Here is a 25,650-nt window from a genome sequence, read left to right as displayed (position 1 = left end):
CCTTCAGCCTGTCATCTTTAGTTGGATCTACTAAGCCTTTCGCGTGAGCCCATGTCCAGGCGTCCTCCGGTGTTGGGAATATGAGTGTGTTTTCATCTGAAATTATCCAGAGGCGAGCTAGGAACATGAGTGAGTAAGTAATTTTATTCTCGCGCAAGACTTGCTTGATTTTAAAGAGCGATGCCCTCTTGTTTTGAACTTCCGCCGTGTAGTCCGGGTAGGCAGTGATGATACAATTCTCCATGCTGGCCGTCCCAGAGGTTCTGAAGTGCTGTAAGACTTGGTCCCTATCTCTGCAGTTTAGGAATCTCGCTATCAGTGGGTGGGGGGAGCGCCTGGGCGAGGACGTCTGCCTGGGATTCTGTGTGCTCTTTCTATGGTTAGCACTTTTGTAGGGTCCTGTATTTTCATTGTGTCTTTAAGCCAGTTCTCCAGGAATTCTTCAGCCTTGGGTGAGTCTGCTCTTTCTGGAATGCCCAGGAATCTGATATTATTTTGTCTAGAACGGCCCTCAGCATCCTCGGTTCTTCACTGCAGCTGTGTGATTTCCGTTTCCAGCTGTTGTATTTTGTTTTTCATTACGGTTACCTCTGGCTGGACGTCTGCTAATGCTGTTTCTGTGACGGTGACCCTATCTGTTAGTTTGCGGTGATCCGCACGTAGAATAGTGATTTCCGAGATTGCAGAATCAATCTTACTCTCGAGGGAAGTCTTAGTGTCCATGACTGCTTGCAGGATGTTTTCAAATTGTAACGAGTGCGTGCGCAATGTCTCATTCACTTGTGATATTGTTGTCATTTGTAAGTCTGGTGGAGACCCGCGGTCCAAGTAGGGCCCCAGTTTGGGCTGTTTTGGTTTGACCATTATTTCCAGCTATGATGTGCTATTGGGTCATCCGCGGCTTCTTTATGCTGCTTGTTCTGCCCGGGGCCGCTGCGCGCTCTAGCGGGGTGGTATTAACTTCCTCCAAGTGGCTTTTTGAGTGGTGGGCTATGTTGGACTGCGGTTGGGACGTCTGTGTTGGTCCTAGTGGTGCCTGACTGGAGACTCACTAGTCGCGGTCAGTCGGTACCGGCGGGACTGCTAATTTTATGCCAGATGCTGTACCGGGTCGACTTCTCTAGCCTACGGAGTAGTCGCGTTAATGTCTAGGCCAGTTGTTTGTGTAGGGCCCTTCGCGGTCCAGCTGCCGGTAGGGGTTTGCATTGCCTATTGTGCCTTCCTGCACCGGCTCCGGCTCCGCATGGCATTGTATACAGTTCAGGGTGCCCCTGATCACGGGCCCCCACCGGCACCGCAGATGCCAGTGCCGTGCTGATCGCCACCCCGCTCTCACCTTGGATACAGCACCAGGCAGCCACAACCCCGGGCAATCCGCGATCGTACGGCTGAGGATGCCCCACGGGCCCGCAGGGCTTCCTTTGTTCTCTGCTCCTTCGGCCTCTACGTTGCAGTCCGCGTCGGCTCGCAACAGTGAATCCGGGGCCCTGCTCGTGCCCACCTCCGGCAGCTCCCCAAACCGCCGAGACACGATCACGGGGACCTCCGCTGACCCCGGAGGCCACACCTTATCGCCGTGGCCACCAAGCTCTGCAGCTGCCTGTCCTCGGTCGCCGCTGGCGCGCTCTCCGCCCGTACAATACCGGGCCCCATGGACCAACCGACGGCAGCAGACCAAACTGGTTCTCCCACTTAGGCGGCACCGCCCACGGGCTAGGACCACGATCCAGGCCCCGCGCAGCCCGAGCGGATGGGCCGGGCTGTGCCTTCCGGCGCTACCTTCCGTTCTGGACCCACGGGAATGCCCGCCGCACGCGCCAGGCTTCTTCTAGTGTTTCGGAGCCTCACATCCTTACGTAAGGGGTTCAGTGGGGGGCTCCAATGCGATTTTGATATTGATTTGGCGCTGGAGTCAGGATCGATGTAAGATTTTGATGGGCCGAGAGCAGAGCTCCTCGTTTAAGCGTCCGCTCCGGCTGCCAACTTAGTAAAACTCATTAATAAACTCAGCAGTAAAAATAGGGAATAACCTTGACTTGTGCACCTTTGCTGCTTAAACTCTTGTGATGGCTGATAAGTTACCTCTAGCTCTGATTTAGGAGATTGAAATAAGGATACATAAATGTTTGGGCTTTAAGGCAGCATTGGTATTGCAATATCTCAGTTTTGGTGGTTACAAGGTTTTTCAGAATCGAGACAGAATGGATAGGCAGATATGGATTTATTGCATGGGTTAACTATATAAAAGACAATAATAATAATATGAAGACTGTCTTGTGCTAATGAAAATGCCTAAGTTCAGATGAAGTAAGGAGAATATGTTGAAACTGAATCATAAATAACCTTGCCTCAAATTTTAAGAGAGCCATACCTTGTAACATGTATGTTCACAACTTTGCCTGCAATGGTATAGTGGACTTCTGCTTGTGGTTGGATAGAAATGGTGTTGGAGTGTTAAAGTAGGTTCTATAATTGGACGGTGGACCATCCTAATGGCAATGGTTTTATAAATTAGAGGCATGCAATAATCATGGTCCTCAGCTCTGATATTAAATAAAGATGAAAGAGCTCAGGTACCATTTCCCTAACAACTGTCTCTAGTTTCTTTGACGTTTGCTGATAGAGTGGTGATTTGTGATAAATCTAAGAAAACATGCTTCTCTTTCTCTTTAAGTTCTTGTGTATGTAGATGAATACAGGGATTATGAAGCCTTGAAGTGAGACTATCTTATAAAACATTTTGGCAAGAGACGGGCACAATGTTCCTTTAGTAGTTGATCCCTCAAAATGAGTGGACTGTGGGCTTAGCTTTTGTAGCTAACTTTGAACCTGAGAATTAAGATCCAAGGAATAATGAGTAGGTCAAACAAATTGTTAATCTAAAGTTAAGTAATGTCCCCCGTGTTAGTAAAGTCATCAAAACGTGATAGTTAATGCCTTAAGCTAATCAAGGTATTAATGATTTGAATGTAGAAATTGCACTGACATGTCTTTATTAATGGGCATTTTTCACATTGTAGAGTTCGACATAGGTATTATTTGAAGTAAATCAAATAGTGGAAGGATTAAGTTGATGTTATGATGTAATTTAGGCTCTAGACTAACAGAATGCATTGACACAATATTGAATTCTAATGATTAATTAATTAAATATGCATACAACATTTTTTAAGAAATTTACTTCCCTGCTATAGCAAATGAAATGGATTAACAACATTTTCCAGTTTATATTGAGTGTAACAGGCATGTTAATGTTTTATTATTAATGCTAAATTTATGAGTTTGCATATTACGTTGTATTAAAACATATTAATGGAATGTATAGCTGTAACGTTAGCCTGAGGCCTATTACGCTTTAATTTCATGACTGTGCAGAAAATGTTGATTTCTTTCTTAACATGGATTTGCTCTTTAGACTTTGTTCCCATGAGAAGACCAGCATTTGGTAATAGGCCCCTATTGTTTAGACACAGAAAGAACGTGTAATTGTGTCCTTGAAATTGGAATATCCTGAGTAGATGGAGTAACAAGTTATACAAATGTTTCCACATATTGGACCCCTCCCAATCGGGCTTCAGAAGCAACCACAGCTCTGAGACTGCCTGCCTCGCCACAACAGACGACATACGCAATCTCCTGGACCAAGGTGAAACCACAGTCCTCATCCTCCTGGACCACTCGGCTACCTTCAACACTGTCTCCCACCCCACCCTCTGCGCAAGACTCCACAACGCTGGCATCCATGGCAAAGCCCTGAAATGGACCCTCTCCTTCCTTACCAGCCATACCTAGAGAGTCAGGCTCCCACTGATCACATCCGAACCTACAGAGATCAACTGCGGCATCCCTCAAGGTTCCTCCCTGAACCCCACCCTCTTCAACATCTCCATGGCCCTGCTAGCAGACATTGTTAGAAACTGTAGCTCAACATTGTCTCCTACGCTGACAACACTCAGCTGATCCTTTCCCTCACTGATGACCCTGCAGTTGCAAAGACCACTTTCTACAATGGGATGAAGGCAGTCACATCTGGATGAAAGACAGCTGCCTCAAGCTCAACTCAGATAAGATGAAAGTCCTCATTTTGGGCACCATCCCCTGTGTCTGGAGAACTTCTGGGGCCTGTAGCACTCAGAGCCCCCCTCACCGACCAACCACGCACATAACCTCAGCATCCTCCTTGACTCCTCGCACTCTATGAACCACCAAGTCAACGCCGTCTAGTCCTCCTGCTTCCATATGATTCTCCTGCTCCGAAAGATCTTCAAATGGATCCCCATAACATCCAGAAGAAAAGTCTCCCAGGAGCTCGTCAGCAGCTAGCTCGAATATGGCAATGCACTCTATGCAGGTACCACCCAGAAGCTCCAAAAGAAGATGCAAATATTCCAAAACACCACCGCTAGATTCACATTGGACATCCCTCATCGCAGCCACATCTCCAGGCACCTGAGAGTCCTACATTGGCTCCCGTTCACCAAAAGGATCACCTACAAGCTCCTCACGCATACCTACAAAGCCCTCCACAACATCGGACCCGCCACACCTTCTACACGCCCACCAGACAACTCTATCCCACTCACCTGGCTCTGGCCGCAATTCCACAGATTTGCAAGACCAGAAACTCTTGGATCCTTCTCCTACCTCGCCACAAAGACTTGAAACTCTCTTCCTTTTCATCTCAGCAAGTCTCCCCTCAATTCAGGAAGGACCTCAAGACCTGGCTGTTCGACTGAACCACCCAATTAGTGCTTCGACTGAGCTGCAGTCTGCCCCCTTTCTTCCCCCTCACCCCTCTCAGGCTCCCCAGCACCTTGAGACCCAAATGGGTGATTAGCCATGCTTTACAACAACCTTGATTGATTGATTGAAATGTTTGAACATTGTGTGGAGCTACATGGATGAAAGATGTTACCATGACAGACTTGGGAAAAGATGTTGCAGATTGGAGTTGTGTGATCGATTTTTATTGGATGCTGCCCCTTCAACGTAAATTGGACTGATAACTTTGGTGAATGTGAATGCTTTATGAACTTCGATATATCGATGGCCATTTGGACTTTGGCCAGATGCTGTCAGATCTCCAGAGTTCTAGATCCCTGCTGATGAAGAATCCAGTAAGCTGTGCCCCTTAAAGAAGTATCTTCCTCTCTGCCTTTGCCACATTGAGATGCTCCTTTGAGACTTTAAAAATTTCTTCCATCCCTTTCAGAAGACTCTTGATCGAGGTTCTGACATGCTGACTCTTTCCCTTTTTACTTACCTTTTGTCCACCTTAGCTAGTAGCTTGCACTCCGAGATCATCTTTTTCCAAAATATTTTTGTACTTTTTGTCTTTTGCTGATACGTATTCTGCCCCACACATATATTTCTTTGATTTGGCCAAATGTAGGGTTAACCTGTGCCCAGCAAAATAATTTTTAAATTGACTGATGATTGCTAAACCTGAGCAACGCTTGATTTCTGTATCATAGATGTTCTTGCAGATCATATTTATTGTTCGTCTTGAATGCTTAGTTTTGTTAATGCTAGTTCGCTAGAACTTATTTCGTCGCCTTGGGCAACCCTCAATGATTATGTAGTTCTATAATCTGGTCTTGTGAATTATCTACTTGACTTTGAGCTTGAGTTTGTAATAAATCCCTTAACTCTATTCCTGACTGGAGTTTTACTTCTGTGGCCATGGTGGTCATGGTGTGCAACTTAATTGGGTTAGTACTGAAAATGTGTTAATGGTTCTACTACACCCTGTCCGGTGTCCAAAGATTCATCAACCTCGAAGGGCATTGATTCCTCTGAAGGATGAAAATGCTCCAGCAATACTTAAACATTTAAAAACAAAAAGTAAAAGATTCAAATAATCTTGGAATAAAAATGCTTTAGATTCCAAGCTCTAGAGAATGAACTTGGCATTCAATCAATCAATCAATTGCATTTATAAAGCGCGCTACTCACCCGTAAGGGTCCCAAGGCGCTGGGGGGGGGGGGGTCAGTGCTCGAAGAGCCAGGTCTTGAGCTGCCTTCTGAAGGGGAGGTGGTCTTGTATGGCGCGAAGGTAGCTGGGAAGAGAGTTCCAGGTCTTCGCTGCTAGGTAAGAGAAAGACCTGCCTCCGGCGGTGGCTTTGCGAATGCGAGGTACGGCTGCCAGGGCTTGTCCGGTCGAGCGTAGGGTGCGAGGAGGAGTGTAGAAGGAGACGCGGTGGTTGATGAGTTTTGGTCTGAGGTTGTGCAGGGCTTTGTGTGCGTGGGTGAGGAGTCTGAAGGTGATCCTCTTGTTGACTGGGAGCCAGTGGAGTTTCTTCAGGTGTCCGGAGATGTGGTGGTGGCGGGGTATGTTCAGGATGAGTCGTGAGGCCGCGTTCTGGATTCGTTGAAGTTTCCTCTGCAGCTTGATGGTGATGCCGGCGTACAGAGTGTTCCCATAGTCCAAGCGACTGGTGACGAGGTCGTGGGTGACGGTCTTCCTGGTATCAGGGGGATCCAGCGGAAGACCTTGCGGAGCATGCGGAGAGTGTTGAAGCATGCCGAGGTCACCACGTTGACCTGTCTGGTCATGGAGAGGGATGAGTCCAGGATGAAGCCGAGGTTGCGTGCGTGGTCGGTGGGTTGGGGATTGCTGCCTAGGGCGGGGGGCCACCAGGAGTCGTCCCAGGCGGTGGGTGTAGGGCCGAGGATGAGGACCTCCGTCTTCTCTGTGTTCAGTTTAAGCCGGCTGTCTGTCATCCAGTTCGCTACTTCCTTCATGCCTTCGTGTATTCTGGTTCTTGCTGAGGTGGGGTTGTTGGTGAGGGATAGGATGAGCTGGGTGTCGTCTGCGTAGGATATGAGGTCGAGTCCGTGTTTACGTGCGATGTTCGCCAGGGGGGTCATGTAGATGTTGAAGAGGGTGGGGCTGAGGGAGGATCCCTGGGGGATGCCGCAGATGATCTCCGTAGCTGTGGATCTGAAGGGGGGGTGGCGGACTCCCTGAGTTCTTCCGGAGAGGAAGGAGATGATCCATTCCAGGGCCTTGCCTCTGATGCCGGCGTTGCTGAGGCGACATATCAGGGTACGGTGGCAGACCGTGTCGAATGCTGCAGAGAGGTCCAGGAATATGAGGGCCACGGTTTCTCCTTTGTCGGTCAGGGATCTGATGTCGTCCGTGGCTGCGATGAGGGCGGTCTCGGTGCTGTGGTTAGCTCTGAAGCCGAACTGTGAGGGGTCGAGTGAGTCGTTGGTTTCCAGGGCGGTGGTGAGTTGCGCGTTGACGATTTTCTCAATCACTTTGGCGGGGAATGGTAGGAGCGAGATGGGCCGGAAGTTTTTGAGTTCGGTGGGGTCTGCTGTTGGTTTCTTTAGGAGGGCGTTCAGTTCGGCGTGTTTCCAGTTCTCCGGGAAGGTGGCGGTGGTAAAAGATGTGTTGATGACGTCTCGGAGGTGGGGTGCGATGATGTTGTCGGCTTTGTTGAAGATGTGGTGCGGGCAGGGGTCGGATGGTGATCCTGAGTGGATGGAATTCATGACGCAGGTGGTTTCCTCGGTGGTGGTTGGGTTCCAGGTGTGGATGGTGGTGTTGTCGGTGGCGGGTTCCGGTGGAGGGCTCGTGTTGGTTGTGGTGAAGCTGTTGTAGATGTCGGTGATCTTGTGGTGGAAGAAGGCTGCGAGGGAGTCGCAGAGGTCCTGTGAGGGAGGGATGGAGTTGTTTTCGGGGTTGGAGAGCTCTTTGACGATGCCAAATAGTTCCTTGCTGTTGTGGGCGTTGTTGTCTAGTCTGTTCTGGAGGCTGATTTTCGTGCGGCGCGGAGGAGTTGGTGGTGTTTGCGGGTGGCGTTTTTGAGAGCAGACATGTTCTCGTCGGTCTGGTTGAGGCGCCAAGTCTTCTCGAGGGTGCGGCATTCTTTTTTGGAGTCCTTGAGGTCGGGGGTGAACCAGGAGTTTTTCTTGTGGCTGTTTTTGTTTGCTTGGGTCTTCAGGGGGGCCAGGAGGTTGGCGCAGTCTGAGATCCAGCTCGTGAGGTTGTTGGCGGCTTCGTTGGGGTCTGTAGTGCTGGTGGGTGGGTTCTGAGAGAGGGTTGATGCGAGTTGTTCCGTGGAGATTCGGTTCCACTGTCTTCTTGGTGGTTGTTGGGCGTGGTGGTGTACGTTGGTCTTCTTGAAGCTGAAGTGGACACAGCTGTGGTCTGTCCAGGAGAGTTCGGTAGTGTGGCGGAAAGAGATGTGTTTGCTGGAGGAGAAGATGGGGTCGAGCGTGTGTCCGGCATAGTGGGTGGGGGTGTTGACTAGTTGTTTCAGTCCCAGGTTGGCGAGGTTGTCCAATAAGGCAGTGGTGTTGTTGTCGGTGCGGTTCTCCAGGTGGAAGTTGAGGTCCCCTAGGAGGATGTAGTCGGTGGACGGGAGTGCGTGTGGGCTGATGAAGTCTGCGATGTCTTCGCTGAACTTTGTGCGTGGTCCTGGTGGTCTGTATATGAGGGTGCCTCTGAGGGTGGTCTTGGGGTCGCTGTGGATTGAGAAGTGGAGGTGCTCGGCGTCGGGGAGTGAGTCGTCGGTGTAGGTAGCGATGCGGATGGAGCTCTTGTGGGCGATGGCGATGCCTCCTCCGGTGCGGTTGGTGCGGTCTTTCCTGATGATTTTGTAGCCGTCGGGGATGGCTATGGTGATGTCGGGTGCCGAGGAGGGGTTCATCCAGGTCTCGGTGAGGAAGGCGATGTCCGGGTTTGTAGAGTCGATGAGGTTCCACAGTTCGATGGCGTGCCTGTGGACGGATCGGGTGTTGACCAGGATGCAGTTGAGGTTGTTTCATGGAGGGTATATAGGAAAGATATCCTAGAAACTAAAAGATATTTCCTTGTAAATAAAATTAATGGGAGGGCCAGCTCACAAAGTGTTTAAAGACCCTTCTTGCAAAGGTGCAATGTAAAGCTTGTTGGCTGACTGGCACAGTACTATGCAGGATTACTTTGGGATCATGGTGGAGGTGACTGTCGATAAAGGTTTTTATTGATTAACTAAGGGGCTGAACTCATGTCTCACCGTGTGATCACCTGAGGGCACTGAGCACTGCACTTGCTGAGTTCTTATCATAGTGTCTCTAATTTTGATTAAAAAAAGAGAGATCCTTGTAAATGCCTGGCTTGTCACCCTTATTACATTGGGAGCTAATTTACCTTAAATTGTTGGAATGAATGAACGTTTTAGAATGAGTCCTTAATGAATCATTGTCTCTGATTTTGCTTGACCCAGCTTCCTTTAAGGCATATAGGGGGTAATTTTGACCTCGGTGGTCTTTTGGAAAGACCGCCGAGGGACCTCTGTGCGGAAGACCGCCAGTGGTGGCGGTTTGCCGCTCGGCCTATTATGACCGTTGGCAGCTCTCCGTCCTTTTACGGACGGAGAGTCGTCAACAGCCATACTGGCGGGAGGCGGGGAAGTGGAGGTTGCTCCACCTCCACGCCAACAGAACACCGCCAAGTGAATCACGTCCTGTGATTCGCCATGGCGGTGTTCTGTTGGCGGTGTGGTGTCGGCGGAGCTGCCCCCATGGCTCCCGTCCCCTCCCGGAGGATCGTCGGACCAGGTAAGTCGATCGTCCATGAGGGTAGGGGGGTGGGGGGGTGTTGTGTGGGTGCATGGTGGTGTGCGTGTGTGTATGTAGAGGGCGGGTGTGAGTGAGTGTATGCTTGCGGGGGTGTTGTGTGTATGGGAATGAGTGCGTGTATGTCTGTGGGTATGTCTGTATGGATGTGTGCGTGTATGTTTGTATGTGGGTGTGCGTGTCTGACTGTGTGTGTGGATGTAGGCATGTATTTCGGATTGTGTGCATGTGAGTGTCTAGGTGGTGCCTGCGTGCGTGTCGTGTGGGTATGGGTGATGTGATGTTGGGGGTCGGGGTGGGGAGGGGGGGCCCTGCCACCTTTGTGGGGTGGCAGGGGTGGCGGGGGTACGGGAGGGAGTCGGGTGGGGGTGAGGGGTGGGGGAGACTCCTATCAGTGCCAGGCAAGGAATTTCCTGGCACTGATAGTGCTTACTGCCATGGATTTAATGGCGGTTCAAACCCCTGGAAATCCACGGTGATAAGCCGGGTCAAAATACCGGCAGCGGTATAGTGACGGCTGCCGGGCTGGAGATACAGGTCTCCATCCCGGCGGGCGGAACGGAGAACCGGCGGATGACCATGGTGGTAACCACCATGGTCATAATTCCATGAAGTAAGACCGCCAGCCTGTTGGCGGTCTTACCGCCGGTTCTCCGCCTTCCGCCAGGGTCATAATGACCCCCATAATGTTGCCCTTGTCTTTGTTAGTAGCAGTTCAGCTGTCATCATATTTGTAGCAAAATGACAGTTTTGGGATGTAGCCGTCGTACCTCTTTCCTTGTTGGGCTGCTGAAAATGCAGTTATTGCCATTCAAAAGACATTCTTAACATTTTGGCTAGGAGAGATGCCACTCTATGTTTCTGGATCTTTCATCAGTGTTTGACACCCTTGACCACTGTTACATATTAAATACTTGAAGGGACCCGTTTGCTTCTATCATTACTCAATATTTATGGACAGGCTCTCCATCAGGGCTTGATATTTATTGATACTGATTTTCAGAATTTTACTGGCAATGCTCTGGTTATATTTCATTTGCCTAAGAACTCTGATGAAGACTATAAAAACACAGAAGAGGTAAGTTTAACTATCCACACTTAGATGAATAGCTAATTGAGTCTCAATGGATTCTAAGATGGAGTTCCTCATGGCTAGGATCAGGTGCTTGTTTAAAAATTGTTAGAGTATTTTAAACTCTATTAAATTAAGTAAGAAGGAAAGTGAAAACAAATACAAGTATATAATCTTAAGAATGATCTTTGATGACCGCCTATCTATGGATAATCAGATAGACACAAGTGTGGCACACTTAAACTATTATCTGAAACCAATGAAAAATATTTCCTACCTAATGGAGGAGCAGGATCATGCTGAGATTGCCAGACCCCTTTTTAAGGCAAAAACAGATTAATTACATTAATTATTTGATGATACTTCCCAAGATAATTTGTGTAAATTGCAAGTTGTACAAAATCCCATAACAAGTGCATTTGCAAACATACTTAAAAAACAACTTCAGCCCAATTTCAAATTTACCATTCTGAGGAGAGTGCTGGAAAACTTCATAGATTCACAACTCAAACTCCACCTAACACCTACGAGAATGTGATCTACTGCATAAACTTCAAATTAGATCAGAACACAGCACTGAAACAGCAATCCTGCACATCCTATTAGATTTATCAGCGGCCTTCAACATGGTATATTACTCCTCAATCCTGAATAAACATAAGGTAAGAATAAGCCTAAATTAAGAAATTCTTATTTTGAATGATTTTGTTTTTTGGAAAACTTATGTCAGTGAATCCAAATAGACAACTCTATCTCCAGCACAACAAATAAAACTACAAAAAGGAGTTTCTAAAGACTTCATGCTCTTACCCACACTACTTAATATTTACATGTAACTTGTCTCCATTCTTAATCCCAGTTTGAAAACCTCATCCACAGTAGATATTGTTCTGGTTTCCCAAATCCTCAAACAGATATACTTTTGGATGACTTCTCTAACAGTAAATTCAACAAAAAGGCAATTCCCCTTGATTTCCTTGTCCCAACTGCCACACACCAGCTAAACATTTGTTTGAAGAAAGAATTACGGTAATCATCAGCAACTCAAACAATGTAGAGTGTCTAAAAACCTGACTTAATTGCTGATAACACCTACTTCTTCAACAACACAATTTCAGCTCAAACTCCTATGAGGTGTCAAGCAACTCATTCCAGACCCTGTCTTTAAACAAGACTTTCAGGCCCCGTTTGCGTTATAGAAGCAATTCTAATTCTATAAAGGTTGGTCTATGGAAATTCCCTGCTGAGAATGATTTCCTAAACTCTCCTCACCTCCTAGATAAATACTGAAAAGTGCAACTAGCTCTCCTTCACTAAAACGTATGTGTTGGGTTCTGGTGCAGATGAGGAAAAAAGTTCAAAGATAATTTTCATAGCTTTGAATTTGATACTCTGTGCTATTCTAGGGTTAAATCACCCTAGACTGTAGATTGCAGCTAGGTACAATGTATTATCCTGCGTGGTACCACAACTTAAACGTTCAGTTGGATATGCCCAAGCTGTAAGATGATCAGCGGTGGCTCCTCTGTTATGGTGGAGGAGTGTCACCCCTCCCTGCAAGCAGTTGCAAACCTTTATCAACGAAACAATAATAAACTGTGTTTATTATCGTTTCATTGTTAAAGGGGCATGGCCATGGGGGGTGATGGGGACAAGGGGGATTGCAGTGTGCATTCCCTTCAGTTTGCATGTGTGTTTGGTTGGCCATCTCGCTCATCCAAGCAGTCACTCGCCAACGTACCCATACCCCACATTAAGAAGTCCTCCGCTGGAGGAAGATCTTTCAAAAAGGTTGGAACACCTTACCTCTTCACCTCAGGCAGTCACCATCGCTACCTCAACTCAGGAAGGACCTCAAGACCTGGCTGTTCAACTGAACCCTGGGGACATACTCCTCAGTGCCTTGAGACCCTACGGGTGAGAAGCACACTCTAAGAATATTTTATTGATTGATTGAAGAAAGTTGACCTTGCATCTTCCTATGCATTTTATGCAGGTTTCCCTTCCTTTAGCATTCTGACATGTCTCAATGGTTTAAAACAAGCATTGGTAAAGCCTTGTCTGCCAACGTTTTGGCTTTGTAATTCTAGTTTTGTTCTGTCATAGATTGTGCAAAACAGAATTGTTGGGCAAGCAGCCAGGCCATCTAAAGAAAACAATTGTCTAAAGCCAAAAAATATTTTTTGGTTATAAAAAAGCACACATTACCCTACTAGTCCCTGATGCCAAATAGGACTACTTTGTGTGTGGCTGTGTTCCTTGTGAAAGTTATATCTGGCTGATGAACCCTAATCAGGGAAACATCAGTCCTGGTTTGCTTGTGTTCTGTTTCAAGGAAGCCTAGGCATTGTATTTAGGGCTGGGATGTTCCCATTGGTGCAGGGTCAAGACTGATTTGTGTATGGCCGGGTCCAGCCGGAGGTGGCTTGTTGTGCAGAATAACATGCATGCCAAAATTTTAAAAGAGGAAAGTGGGAACTTTAAAATCAGGTCTTTTGGCATGTATGACATAAAGATGCACTAGGAAGCAGCCCAAGTAATTATAATTGACTGAGATTGATTCAAGCATTCCTTTCATCATGTTTTTGTATGTTTCCTTGTGAAAAGGCTGCATGCTGTAACTCAGTGTGCATTCAGCCAGTGGATGAAGTGTAGTGGTCTAACCCATTGCTCCATTATGCATGCTGCAGTGGCTGTATAGAAACGTGAATGACACAACAGACTAATGGATGGAGCCTGTCCACAAACCCCTAAAGGTAACTATGCTATGCACACAACTGTAGAAAAACCAAAACATCTTGGCTAAAACCAGACCTAAAAAGCAATTGGTTTCCGTTGGCTGTCAGCCTCTTGCCTTTGCTAATGCTTTGCTAATGCGTTTTTGTAATTTGTTTTTAAGTTTCTTGCAAGCAGAGAAGCCTGCACAGACAAATAGTTAGAGGCATGCAAATACAGGGTGGCATAGAGAGACAGAAAGAGACACTTGCACGGACAAACAGACAACAGGGCTTGCTCAGACAGATAGACTTGCACAGATAGGCAGAGAGCCTTAGGCAGACAGAGAAGCTTGCACAGATAGACAAAGAGCCTTAGGTAGACAGAGAGGCTTGCACCATCAGAAAGACAGGCTTACACAGACAGAAAGGCTTGCACAGACATACAGAATTGCAAACATAGATAGAGTTGCAAAGAAAGATGGATAGGGTTGTAAAGGTAGATGGACAGACAGACAGATGGGGTTGCAAAGGTAGATTGACAGAGTTACAAAGCCAATGAACAGAGATAGATAGATAGCACAAGAAAATGGAATTTATGGCAGAGTTAAAATTCTGAATATTAAAGTTAAATATCTATACAAGCAGGACATACGAGACCACTGAAAGACTGAAAGCACACTAGAAAGCCATACAAGCAGGGCATACAGACTAAATGGGTTGGAATAGAAGAGCACTGAAAGCAAACTAGAAAGGCAAGCAAACAGGACATATTAACTAAACTCCTTTACAAATATAATTGTAGCACTCAACTGAAATACCTTTTAGAATAACATACAGGAGTGCAGTTGGAAAAACACTTAATTGTACGCATACTAAAACAAGCATTTACAATGCATTGAGTCTTGCATATGCCCGGGTTAGAGCTGTTAACGTTGTAAACTCATAACCGGACTTTTCTTGCCACATAAATTGAAAATGAAAAGTAAAATAGTTTCACATAAGCGAGGAGATTCAAAGTGCCACGCCATGAGTGCGAAGGAGAGACACAAAAGGAATAAGAAGTTCACTCATAGTCAAACATACTGGCAAACATGCAATTAGCCATGTAACAAGGAGGGAAACAGGTAAAGCATTTACCAATGATAACAAAGAATTTTTGAAGGGCAAGCTCATGAACGAGCGATAGTGATGGGCATGAGGTGGGCGTGGCTAAAAGCCCAAATAGATAACACATCCGAAAAGCAGTGCTTGTGCGGTGTTATGCTCAACCTAAAAAGGACAACTTCATGAAATCAGTTTTAAATGGAATTCGGTATGTTGAGAAATAGAAGGAGTCCACTCCAAAGGGAATTTATACCACCATTAGTATGAGATGGGAAATGATAAAGCTAGAATGTGCCCTGTGCTCCCCATGGAAGAGCAGGTAGAAAGAATCCTGCTATCATATCAGACACAAAGGCAACACCAGAGCAATAAATTAAAAGCAAAAACAGTGGCAGTGAAAAGAACTACCTTGCGTGCGGATGTGCACCTTGTGAAAGAACAGCATGGAGTCTCTCAAAGTGAAGTTACTCAGTATCTGAAGTGGGCTGAACTCCTGCCCCATGGCCTATGATGTAATGGGCAGACGTAAAACATGAATGACACACTAACAGACCAATGAATGAAGGCAGCTTGTTGAAAGCCTCTTTAATTAAGTATACTATTCATATATTGTTTTTAAATCAAAAGGTCTTGGCTAAGGTACGACCTAAAAAGAGGTACCGTTATGTTGGATAGCGGGAATGTCTCCTGTGCCTCCCATAACCCCCACAGTATCTGCCAAGGGAATCAAGACGCCTTCGACTCTGTTCGCCAGTAGTGGTGATAAGAGGTTCGAGCTGCACAGTCTCCAGGATGAAGTCATATCCCTTACCCCAGTGTATCCAGTGTACGCCAATTTTATAGCAATAAAGATAACAATTTAACTTGTGTTGTCAGGTGCAAAGAAACAGGAGAAACTGGATTGATTAGCCCTGGACATGAGATTAGATATGTTTTATAGTTCAACTTTTCTCCAATATTTTTTTCGGGAAGGTAGTTATTTTGTTGTTAATGGTTGCTACTGGCTGAAGTTAAGGGAAGCTAGGAGATTAGTTCCACTCCCATACAAGGTCAAAGTTACCCTCATAGGCAGATTAATACATGAAGTGTGTGAAGCTGATATTGGTTTTATATCAAACCTTTTAATTGACGATTTAATGGATGACATTGCAGAGTATGAGATTTTTCTTTGTTTTGTTTGCCCGGTTTTACGCTGGAAAGCTCATTAAAAATTATAACTATACTATTCATCTCCTGGCTCTGCCCTTTAATTATGACGGGTGGTAATTTTACCAAAGCACACTGAATTAAAGGATTCTGCATATTATTCTGGAAAACCCATTGATTCTGCAGGCATTTATAGTCCATGCTTTCTGTACAATTTCAGATAGCACTTAATGATGTGCAAATGAACTGTGTGGGCACAGTGAGAGGCATGGGCGTAGGGAGCCCCCCCACTTGGGGCTCCCATTGGGCCTGATAAGGTTGACGACTGGGTCCACATAAACATTATTTTTGTTTAAGAGCCTGCAGGTCTGCAGACAAAATGACGATAAATAGCACTTTATGAAATAAATGAAATAGGTTTGTGAGCTTTTAGCTCGCATGCACAGGGAAGGAAATACATAAAGAAAACAAGTTAAGTAGTAGAAAACGCAGAGAGGCATACCTTAGAAAACAAATTAACATGAGAGGGAAAGATATGTCAGAAAATTAAGGCTGATATAAAAAAAGATGGGTAGATACAAAGGGAAAAAGAATAGAAGGAGAAAGGATGGGTAACAGAAAGGAATGAAATGCGAAGAGAAAGATGGAAGAAAGATAAAAGGTAGGACGAAAGGGTGATTGACTGGATGGAAAAGCGAAAAGACTGACTGGCAAAAGTGTGAATGGATAGGAGTATTAAAAAATGCACAGGTGAAAAAGAGTGATGGATGGTTAAAAGACAGACGGATACATGAATATATTTTAGTGTATATGGGTGAAAAAATGACTGGATAAGGCAATGGGTGGGTATATGTAATGATGAAGTATGGACAGATGGATGGCTAAATAGATGAAAGGATAAATAAGTGGATAGATGGAGGGTGGAAGGAGCTCTTCTTAGGTAGGTCGCTTTTGCTCACTTCGAATGTTGTCTGATTATAGGTATGTTTCAAGTGGGGGGTATTTCATTTTTCTGGCAACTCCCTTGGTGAGAGCGGTAAAGAAATGCTGGGTCCTGTTATGGTGTGAGCGAGGGATAAAGGCAATAGGGTGTCACTCTAATCTACTTGATCGTTCATCTCTTATAGGTGCCATAACCCATGAAGCAAAGGATGGATTTAACCTCCACAGTGGCCTTGTGTTTCTGCATCTTTTTGGGGTGCCTTCTTCTCACTATCTGGAAAACCCATCAGAAGAGACAACGTCTGCCACCCGGACCTACCCCTCTACCCTTCTTCGGCACGCTGAGGAAAATTAAACCTCACCTGCTGTACGAAACATTCATAGAGGTAAGAGGCTGAGTGAACTGTTCTGTGAATTGCCAGAAAGGGGACAATTCACAGCAGCTCCGTTAATATAATGAATACGGATCTGGCGGAAATGCCTCCTCTCTAGGAACTAAGGGCCATATGTACGAACACATTTTCCCATAGACACAGAATGGGCAAAACTGCTTGCTACATCTGGCCCTAAGGTATTACTTTCTCATTAAGAGGTTTTATTTTGTTATTTTCTCTCACAAGAGGGTTTTTCTTACTTTGTTTCGCCATATTCATGCAGGACATCAGTATTTAAAGATAAGCAAATTTCTCTTGGGGAACACAAATCCTTGGAACATCACCCAATGAAGTAACATTGAAAACACTAAGGGGGTGATTCTGACTATGGCGGACGGCGGAGGCCGTCCGCCATAGTACCGCCGCCAAATGACCGCACCGCGGTCAAAAGACCGCGGCGGCCATTCAGACATATCCTCTGGGCTGGTGGGCGCTCTCCAAAAGAGCGCCCGCTGGCCCAGAGGAAATGCCCCTGCAACGAGGACGCCGGCTCAGAATTGAGCCGGCGTAGTTGCAGGGGTGCGACGGGTGCAGTTGCACCTGTCGCGTATTTCAGTGTCAGCAAAGCAGACACTGAAATACTTTGCGGGGCCCTCTTACGGGGGCCCCTGCCGTGCCGTGAACAGGATGGCGGTAGGGGCTGTCAGAATCCTCATGGCGGCGGAGCGCGCTCCGCCGCCATGAAGGATTCCCCCGAGCAGCGGTAAGTCGGCGGGAGCCCGCCGACTTGCCGCTTCTGACCGCGGCTGAACCGCCGCGGTCAGAATGCTCGTGGGAGCACCGCCAGCCTGTTGGCGGTGCTCCCGTGGTCGGTGGCCCTGGCGGCCACCGGCCACCAGGGTCAGAATGACCCCCTAAATGGCACAACTCATCAAACACGAAACACTGATTTTCAAGGCAAACGTTTGAGGCCTGCTGCTTTCTGTATTCGGTGACGTGAAAGTAATTCATCGCACATTAGTGTTTTACCTTAGTGCTTGCTTAGTTTCAGCCACTCCTCGAGGTTGCTTCTAATGAGCATTCTACTTAGTATAATTTTAGTTCATTGAAGAAACCACTGCAGCCAGGCCATGCCCTGTATTTAGGCCTTCCAACTTATAGCCAACACGCCATGACACTCCTGATAAACTGGTTGTAAGTACTCAGGTCTATAATCTTTTACCAGATCCTGCTGCTGACTTAATGTCTGTCTGAAAATGCTGTTTTGGTCCAGTGGATTTGCAGGAGGGATGGGCTATGAATGCCTTCTGGCTCCACATGCTACAAAGCTTCATTGGCAGAAGACATTTAGGGCCTGATTACAACTTTGGAGGAGGTGTTAATCCGTCCCAAATGTGACGGATATAGCACCAGCCATATTACGAGTTCCATAGGATATAATGGACTCGTAATACGGCTGGTGGTATATCCGTCACTTTACCATCACTTTTGGGACGGATTAACACCTCCTCCAAAGTTGTAATCAGGCCCTTACTGTTCTCTACTGGAAGGTCTTTGGAAACCTCAAGATGATCCTGGGCTGTTTAGAAATATATGGGTCACTCTTCAAGATTGCATACCAAATAAATGACATTGTATAGTCCTGATTCTCCTATTCTAAATACCCATTCTCTTGGTGTAATGAAGTACTGTGAGGTACATCTTATTTTTTGACGCTAATCCCGAAGTTATAACTAATCTAGGGGTTTGCTGAAAGTCATCAGTGAGTAATTATGGAATCCATGAGTCATTGTGAGGGTCTGATCCTCCCACGTCCCCTATGTGTCAAGCTGGTATAGATTTGTTTTGTGTTTTGACTTGGAAAACTAGCAAGAAGAAATGAATAATAGATTTGTAGAGCACATGGCTGCCAAGGTACATTGGGGGTCATTCTGAGTTTGGCGGGCGGCGGTTGCCGCCTGCCAAACTACCCCCGTCGAAAGACCGCGGGCCATTTCGACTTTCCCGCTGGGCCGGCGGGCGACCGCCAAAAGAGCTCCCGCCGGCCCAGCGGGAAAGGCCCTGCAACATTGAAGCCGGCTCCGAATGGAGCCGGCGGTGTTGCAGGGGTGCGACGGGTGCAGTTGCACCCATCGCGATTTTCACTGTCTGCAAAGCAGACAGTGAAAATCCTGCTGGGGCCCTGTTAGGGGGCCCCACGACACCTGTTCCCGCCATCCTGTTTCTGGCGGTGAATACCGCAAGAAACAGGCTGGCGGGAAGGGGGTCGCAATCCCCATGGCGGCGCTGCAAGCAGCGTAGCCATGGAGGATTCTCCCAGCCGGGGGAAATCCGGTGGGAAACCGCCGGACCCGGCTGGGCGACCGCGGCTTTACAGCAGCGGTCGGAATAGCAAAGGAAGCACCGCCAGCTGGTTGGCGGTGCTTCCGTGGTCGTTGACCCTGGCGGTCGATGACCGCCAGGGTCAGAATGACCCCCATTGTGTCTTGGCACTGTTAAGCATAGATAAAACAGGAGGACATAAAGGTCTAGTACTGTGAGTTTTGAGAGGTTTGCAGAAATAACAGTGATTTGTCTCAATGAAGGGGAAGCCTCTTCTATGCTGGTTTGTGGACCGTTTTGTGGCGTTTTAGAAGACATGGCAGTTCTTATCATACTGGAAGAGATACAAGTCACAGTGTCCATTAGGGGTTTGGGGCTGCGGCTCTTTGAAGTGTATACATGTTTACCTCAAAAATATTAAATAGGTCATTATATTTAGAGATATGATTGTATTTCTAAACAAATTGAGGTATTTAAGTCTTGGCTGTCTGTCCCAGGTTGCCTGCCCCACCTCGCTCTGAAGCATGAGACGGAAGCCAGGCAGTAAATGAACTTCCGTCAATGTAACGCACAACCCAGGGCTTACCTTTCTAAAGCCCTTCATTGCAATTGTAGTCTATGGTGGTATCTACTGTAGACACTGTCAGTGTCACCTTTTTGGGTGTTGGAGTCTGCATCCCTGCCTGATACCAGACATCCGTCATTCATAGGCATAGATTCCACGTTTCCCATTTGTCACACAGTAGGGCTTGATTCAAGAAGGTGTAATTTGGCGCCTTGTCCTCGGGAATGGTAAATGTTATAATACTAATCTTGTGTTATGTATATTGTGCTGACACCGCTGGTCATGCCAACCTACCCTACTGTGACACTCCAGGTAATGAACGCAGGTCGCTGGCCTCTTTAGAAGTGGAGCTGCTATATTTGTTTGTCTGTAAAATTGATCCAAAAACACAAACAGGGATTTTGCTCCCTTGCGAAGATGATCTAAATATCTGAGTCAGGCACAAAAAGAGAAATACATGTTCATAGTAAAGGCAGTTACATGCAGTATGGCATTAGAACTTCCCTATCTTCATGCCTTTGACATTAATGCGAAAAACATGGATAGATTTACAAACATGCATGTCAGTGATTTACTTTCTTTTTATTTCAAATGTTTTACTTAATCTTGGATTCCCTAAGAGTGTTAGCTGTTTCATCATTTGTGTTTCTGTATATTTTTTATGCATTCTATAACTCTTGTACAGGCCATCCTTTGAGTCCTGCTAGGTGTTTATCAGGGTCTTTGATTGAGTCCTCTGGTGCTGAGGCTGAAGGCAAAGCAAAATGCCTGTCAATGGATTGGCCTCTCTGCATAGCATACACAACGATGGTCATGTATTACAGTTGGAATTGAGATTCTTTGTAAGTGTGTGTGAAAGGGGTACACAGTTGTCAAAATATTTTTACAAGGCAAAAGTAAAAGAAATAATAAATGTGAGTGAGTGCAGAGTATGTTTGGGGTGGTAAGTGAGGGAGATGCGAGGAGGAGCATTTGAGGGAGAGTGAAAAAGGATGCTGAAGAGGAAAGAAATAAGTTTGAAGATGTACAGATGGATGAAATGTGCAGAGAAAAAGGGCATCCATTATCTAACATAAAAGGTGCATAACTGAAGGCCAATACTTCTTCAACATGCCTCTGTGATATTTAATGCGCAGCCTCACTATTTCAGAATCAAAACATTTCCAATGTTAAATATTTATAATACATTATTGTTGTTACTCATTTATCCTAAACAACTGACAACCACTGACAAAGTCAATAGTACTGACTAGTTTTAGGTATATGTCAGTTGTGTTATATTTCTCGATGCAATAACATCTGAGAGAGAAACCAAAATACCAACCAATTGGCAGACTGTGGAAAATACATAAATGTATTTTACATGTTCCCTTTCAGAGAGGCCCCCACTTTTTTACCCAACTTAAAGACCTGTCTCCACATATTTAAGCCTGCTCAGAGCATTTTTCGCCAAACTCAATGTCCTGGGTTCAGTGTAGGACAATGAACTAGCAATATGAAAGAGTACCAATATCTTATTCTGGGACAATCTTGCAGTGGACAGGTTTTAGGGTTTCGTAGTGAGCACGAGGACAGTAAAGGAACGGGGAACTGTTACTATCAGGGTAGGGCCTAGGATAGTATTCTCAGAGGCTTTCAAAGGCTTTTACCAGGTGGGCTGCAGGAGCCACAGACCACACACAAGACAGGAGCCCTGTGGCCATAGTATCAAGAAAGGAGGAATAGTTTGAAATCGTTGTCTCTTCGTCCCAATGGTCTTACACTAATGGTTAAAGAATGTACCAGTTTCATTCATGAAATTACAACATAAAGCTCTTGGGATAGCCATGCAGCCCTAGGACAGGGACTATAGACAATGCCTGCTTTACTTTCACAAATGCCTGCTTTGCCTCCACAGTCCATTTCAAGGACTCTGGGGTGTCCTTTTTAACATAATCCTGGAGACGTTTAACCAAAGAAGCAAAGCCTTCTATCCTTTATTTGCAATATCCTACTAGAAAGTGTATACCTGGGAGACTGTAACCATGGTAATATATGGATAGGGTTGATGTGGCGGATGCCCACCAGTGTAGACTTCATAGATATAGAACAGTGGGAGGCAACATTTCAGTTTCTCCCAAAACCATCAACCTTACATTGATGATGAGTGACAGAAGCAAGTATCAAAAAATCTATCTAGTGAACCAGAAAAGAACCTTCAGGAAAAGGTAAGGTATTGGGATATTTCTTAAGAGCTTGGGAACAATGGAGAGAGACTCTAAAGCCTTGTGGGAGTTTTCGCTAAATTAATTGGCCTCCACGAAATTGGACCTCAAAGAGAAACTCTCTTTTCTTGTGTTGGAATGGTAAAGAAGGCATAACATACATAACTGTAAACTATTTAGCAGTTACAGGTCTACATAACAATCAAGATTTATAAAGAGCAGTAAATCACCCCTGAGGGTTTCAAGGCAATTGGATTCCACAAAATAACTAGGTATAACCACATTGTTAATGAGTCTCTAATCTTGGATGAAGTGGGAAACACACTTTTTATATGGAGCATAGCGGTGTTGCACACACACACACATTGTTTTATGAGAGCTATGATGATGGTTTGAATTTGAGCTTAATCTTCTGGGAACAAAGGACACTGTGGCATTCTATGTAGTTTCTTCATAGGGTGGATTTTAATTTTGGCTGGATTGCAGAGGAGAGACACCCTCCATCTTTTGAAAGTTCTTGTTTAAACAATTCATCATAGGGTTCTGTTTCATCCCAATTTTCTGATTCACATAAAACGCCTAATACTTAATTTTCATTACTCTTGTGTAACTTCAGAAAAACACTGTAATTTGTGCAGAAAACAGTAGAACTCAATATGCACAACAAATATTTTCCAAAAAGATTTGAAGGAGAGGTAGAACACAATAGGAAGACATGTTGATAAGGCATTGGTCCTAACGTAGTTGAAATGAGGTCAGTAATATGAATAGGGGCTGTAATAGTGGAGAATATTAACTGCATCCAAGGACAAGCCTGAGAGATGCAAATAGGGGAATTCAGAAAGTTCAGACCAAATCAGTTAGCACCAGGCTCAATAAGGCAAGACGTTGTTTTACCATTAATTTCACATTTCACATATAGACAGTTTTTATCAATTGTTATCAAGATATAGACTGGGCAGTTGGAACCTCTTGGGCTAGCCTAATAGTTTGAATAATGATTTGGTATTTTCTAAATTAATTTGGGAAGCTCATCCTGTCAAGTCACATTTGATGTCAAATTTGGGCAGTCATGTTTCTATTGTCCTAGCCAACTACAAGTAAAGCATGAACCTTCATGAGGAGAATGTTTGCTCTTTCTTATCCCTGATTTCAGCCACCTCCATTCTTTCTGTGTCCACCTTGATCCCTCATTCCATTCATTACTACTCTTCCCTCCCTTTTTCAATCAGTAGAAATGGTTAGATTTGCAAAGGCATTAACTTGGATATTTTTAATCCCCTTACCCATTGTTGTACTTCCACACAGTGGTTGGTGCCAGTAAGTGACTCAGACAGACCCTTTGTTTGGCAGCAGGTACCAAGAGTACACAATTGATCCTGTACCATAGGCAGCCATCCCTGCACAAAGGCCTGACCTTCAGCTTCCCAAACCTGTTCTGTTGAGCTATGTCTGCATACTTTCAAAAACACTCTGTAATAGATCTAGGTATCTACTGTAGATTCTCCCTTATTTTGATTATGGTTAGTAATCATTGTCCAATCTATCTTCACCATCAGTCACCATCACTGCATTCAACAACCCAGCCTTACTCACAGCCAAGACAATATCATCAACAGGGGCACGACACAGCAAATTACCATTTTCCATCATTCCATCCCTAATCACATTTGGTACTACCAACCTCAATAATGGATCTTCCCAGAATGGTTTCAAACATGGTCTGCAATCTTTCATGTAACATTAACAGATTTTCAGCAATAGAAGGGAAGTGTTTCTTAATGTTGATTGTATCTGCAGGGGCCGTGTAGAAGGTTAGTGATCCTTCTTCCCTGCCCTTGATATTTTCTTAAGGGAACAAGAGCATTGTGGGATTCTTCTGATTGCTCATCTCATTAGCCTCAATGGAAGATAAAGAGAGTGGACACTCAAGGGTGTTCCCATCACAATTCTCTAGCTAATAGAATAGCAGTATGTCACAGTCTATTCTGGGTAATAGGTGAACTGTCAGCTGTGCCGATTTTATACCTCACTAGGACTGAATAAACATGAGGCTGGAGTAGAAGTGTGGTGTTTTGGAGTCAGCCTCTTGTCTAGAGCACTGTGTGCTGTTCTCTAACACTTTGCAGTCAACCAACCTACCTGTCGCTCGCCTTGCATTGCCTTCTTCACTCACTTGCACATTGTCTTCTAGTGCTCCTTGTGTTGTTTGATGTCTGAATGGAAAGCAATGTTTTGTTTCCATGTTGATCACTAGCTGCATCCCCACCATATCTAGTGAGTGTCAGAAGGTGGTTCTGACCATCCAATCCCCCCATATTTTATAGCTTTTTGATCATCTGTTTTTTGAAGTTTTATTGTTAGGGAGCCACATAACCTGTGACTCATACACAGTGAACCATGGTAAAATGGACTGCGCGTGTTTACCGCCAGTGCCTGTCTTTTTAGATAAGGCCGTTGTAGTGCAGCAAGGTTAAGAGGCACATGGCGGGTTACATGTGACCATGTGTGCACATGTGCAAGGGCTACGCGGAAAAACTCCTGTTGTGCGCAGCTCTAGGTCTTCACACAGGTAGCCTGGCACAGAAAGGACTATGCAGGGTGGATAGTTACCTGGAATAGGCCTTAAAATGTGGGTGTACATATGTAGGAAAAGTCAGTGTGCTTTACTGTCTTGACTGTAGTGACACTCCACTATACTCCTATGGGAAAGGCTCAATTCCAGTTCCCTAGGGTCCACAGACTCCAGAGTCGCACCAGTGTACATTGTAACTTGTATGAAAAAAAACACTGTTGTGCGGTCCAGAAGTATATCTGTACAGCTATGGGTAATCCAGGAATGTCATATTTCTCTACCTCAGCTTATGATCAGTGCCCAGGCCTTTTGTGACCCTTCTGGTTTGGGTTAATTATTTTTCTTTACAGCTGCATAAACAAAGGCCTCATCCATCAAAGGAAGCAATTAAGAGTGCTTAAGTCAGCTTTGAAAGAGGAAGGAATTGGATGAATTGCTCTGCATCAATCACCTAGCTGTCATCCTGTGCCAGAAAAAGCGCCTTTTCCAGGCCACTCAACAAAGGAGGGAGTCCTGACCTCTGGAGCCAAACCAGAGGGGTGCTCCTTTGGTGATTTGCTGGGGTAAGGCCCTGCAGTGATGTCAGCGAGGGGTAGAGCTGAGTCCCCCAGAGCACAAATGACAAGTGACTCCTGGGTGAAGCCATTTTGAGCTATTACAGAAGACTGTGCAGGGAGGTTGGGACAGAGGGGGAGAGGTGATGTGGCATATCAGGATAGGTCAGAGGCGCAGCCCTGCTGGACACTCCCGCCCTGCTTCAAAGGTCCTTCACAGGGCAGAGAGCTCTCTCTTGAATGTGCTTTTCTGCCAAACGCAGGGACTGGAGGCTGGCGCCATGGGCGATTGGAAGAAAGAACCCCTCACTGGCCACTGGATCAAGGACTGTGCCTCTAATTGACCCCAGGCCTAGTGGGGTACACCTCAGGACAAGGGAATCTGGTCCCCTTAAACCGACAGAGGACCTGCTGGGGGAAGGACTGGGTTTCTGCACACGGAGGGTGCACTGCCCAGAGAGACAACCAAGTGAAAGTCTGGCACAGGGAGCCAGTGAGTCTTAAG

General features: G+C 45.8%; 1 protein-coding gene across 4 annotated transcripts in view; it reads left to right on the top strand.

Moving 5' to 3' along the window:
- The window catches only part of LOC138259312 (cytochrome P450 2B4-like), a 617,647-nt gene that overhangs the window by 126,554 nt on the left and 465,443 nt on the right, over positions 1-25,650 (top strand). For all 4 annotated transcript variants that reach the window (XM_069206939.1, XM_069206936.1, XM_069206938.1 and 1 more), the window contains one exon: positions 16,737-16,937. In XM_069206939.1, coding sequence (XP_069063040.1) covers positions 16,749-16,937 — 189 coding nt within the window. In that variant the 5' untranslated portion in view covers positions 16,737-16,748. The remainder of the gene's footprint in view (positions 1-16,736; positions 16,938-25,650) is intronic.

This window comes from Pleurodeles waltl, chromosome 9 (genome assembly GCF_031143425.1).
Source record: "Pleurodeles waltl isolate 20211129_DDA chromosome 9, aPleWal1.hap1.20221129, whole genome shotgun sequence".
NCBI lineage: Eukaryota > Metazoa > Chordata > Amphibia > Caudata > Salamandridae > Pleurodeles > Pleurodeles waltl.
Note: the sequence above shows the minus strand (reverse complement) of the source record. Positions and strands in the feature narration are given on the sequence as shown.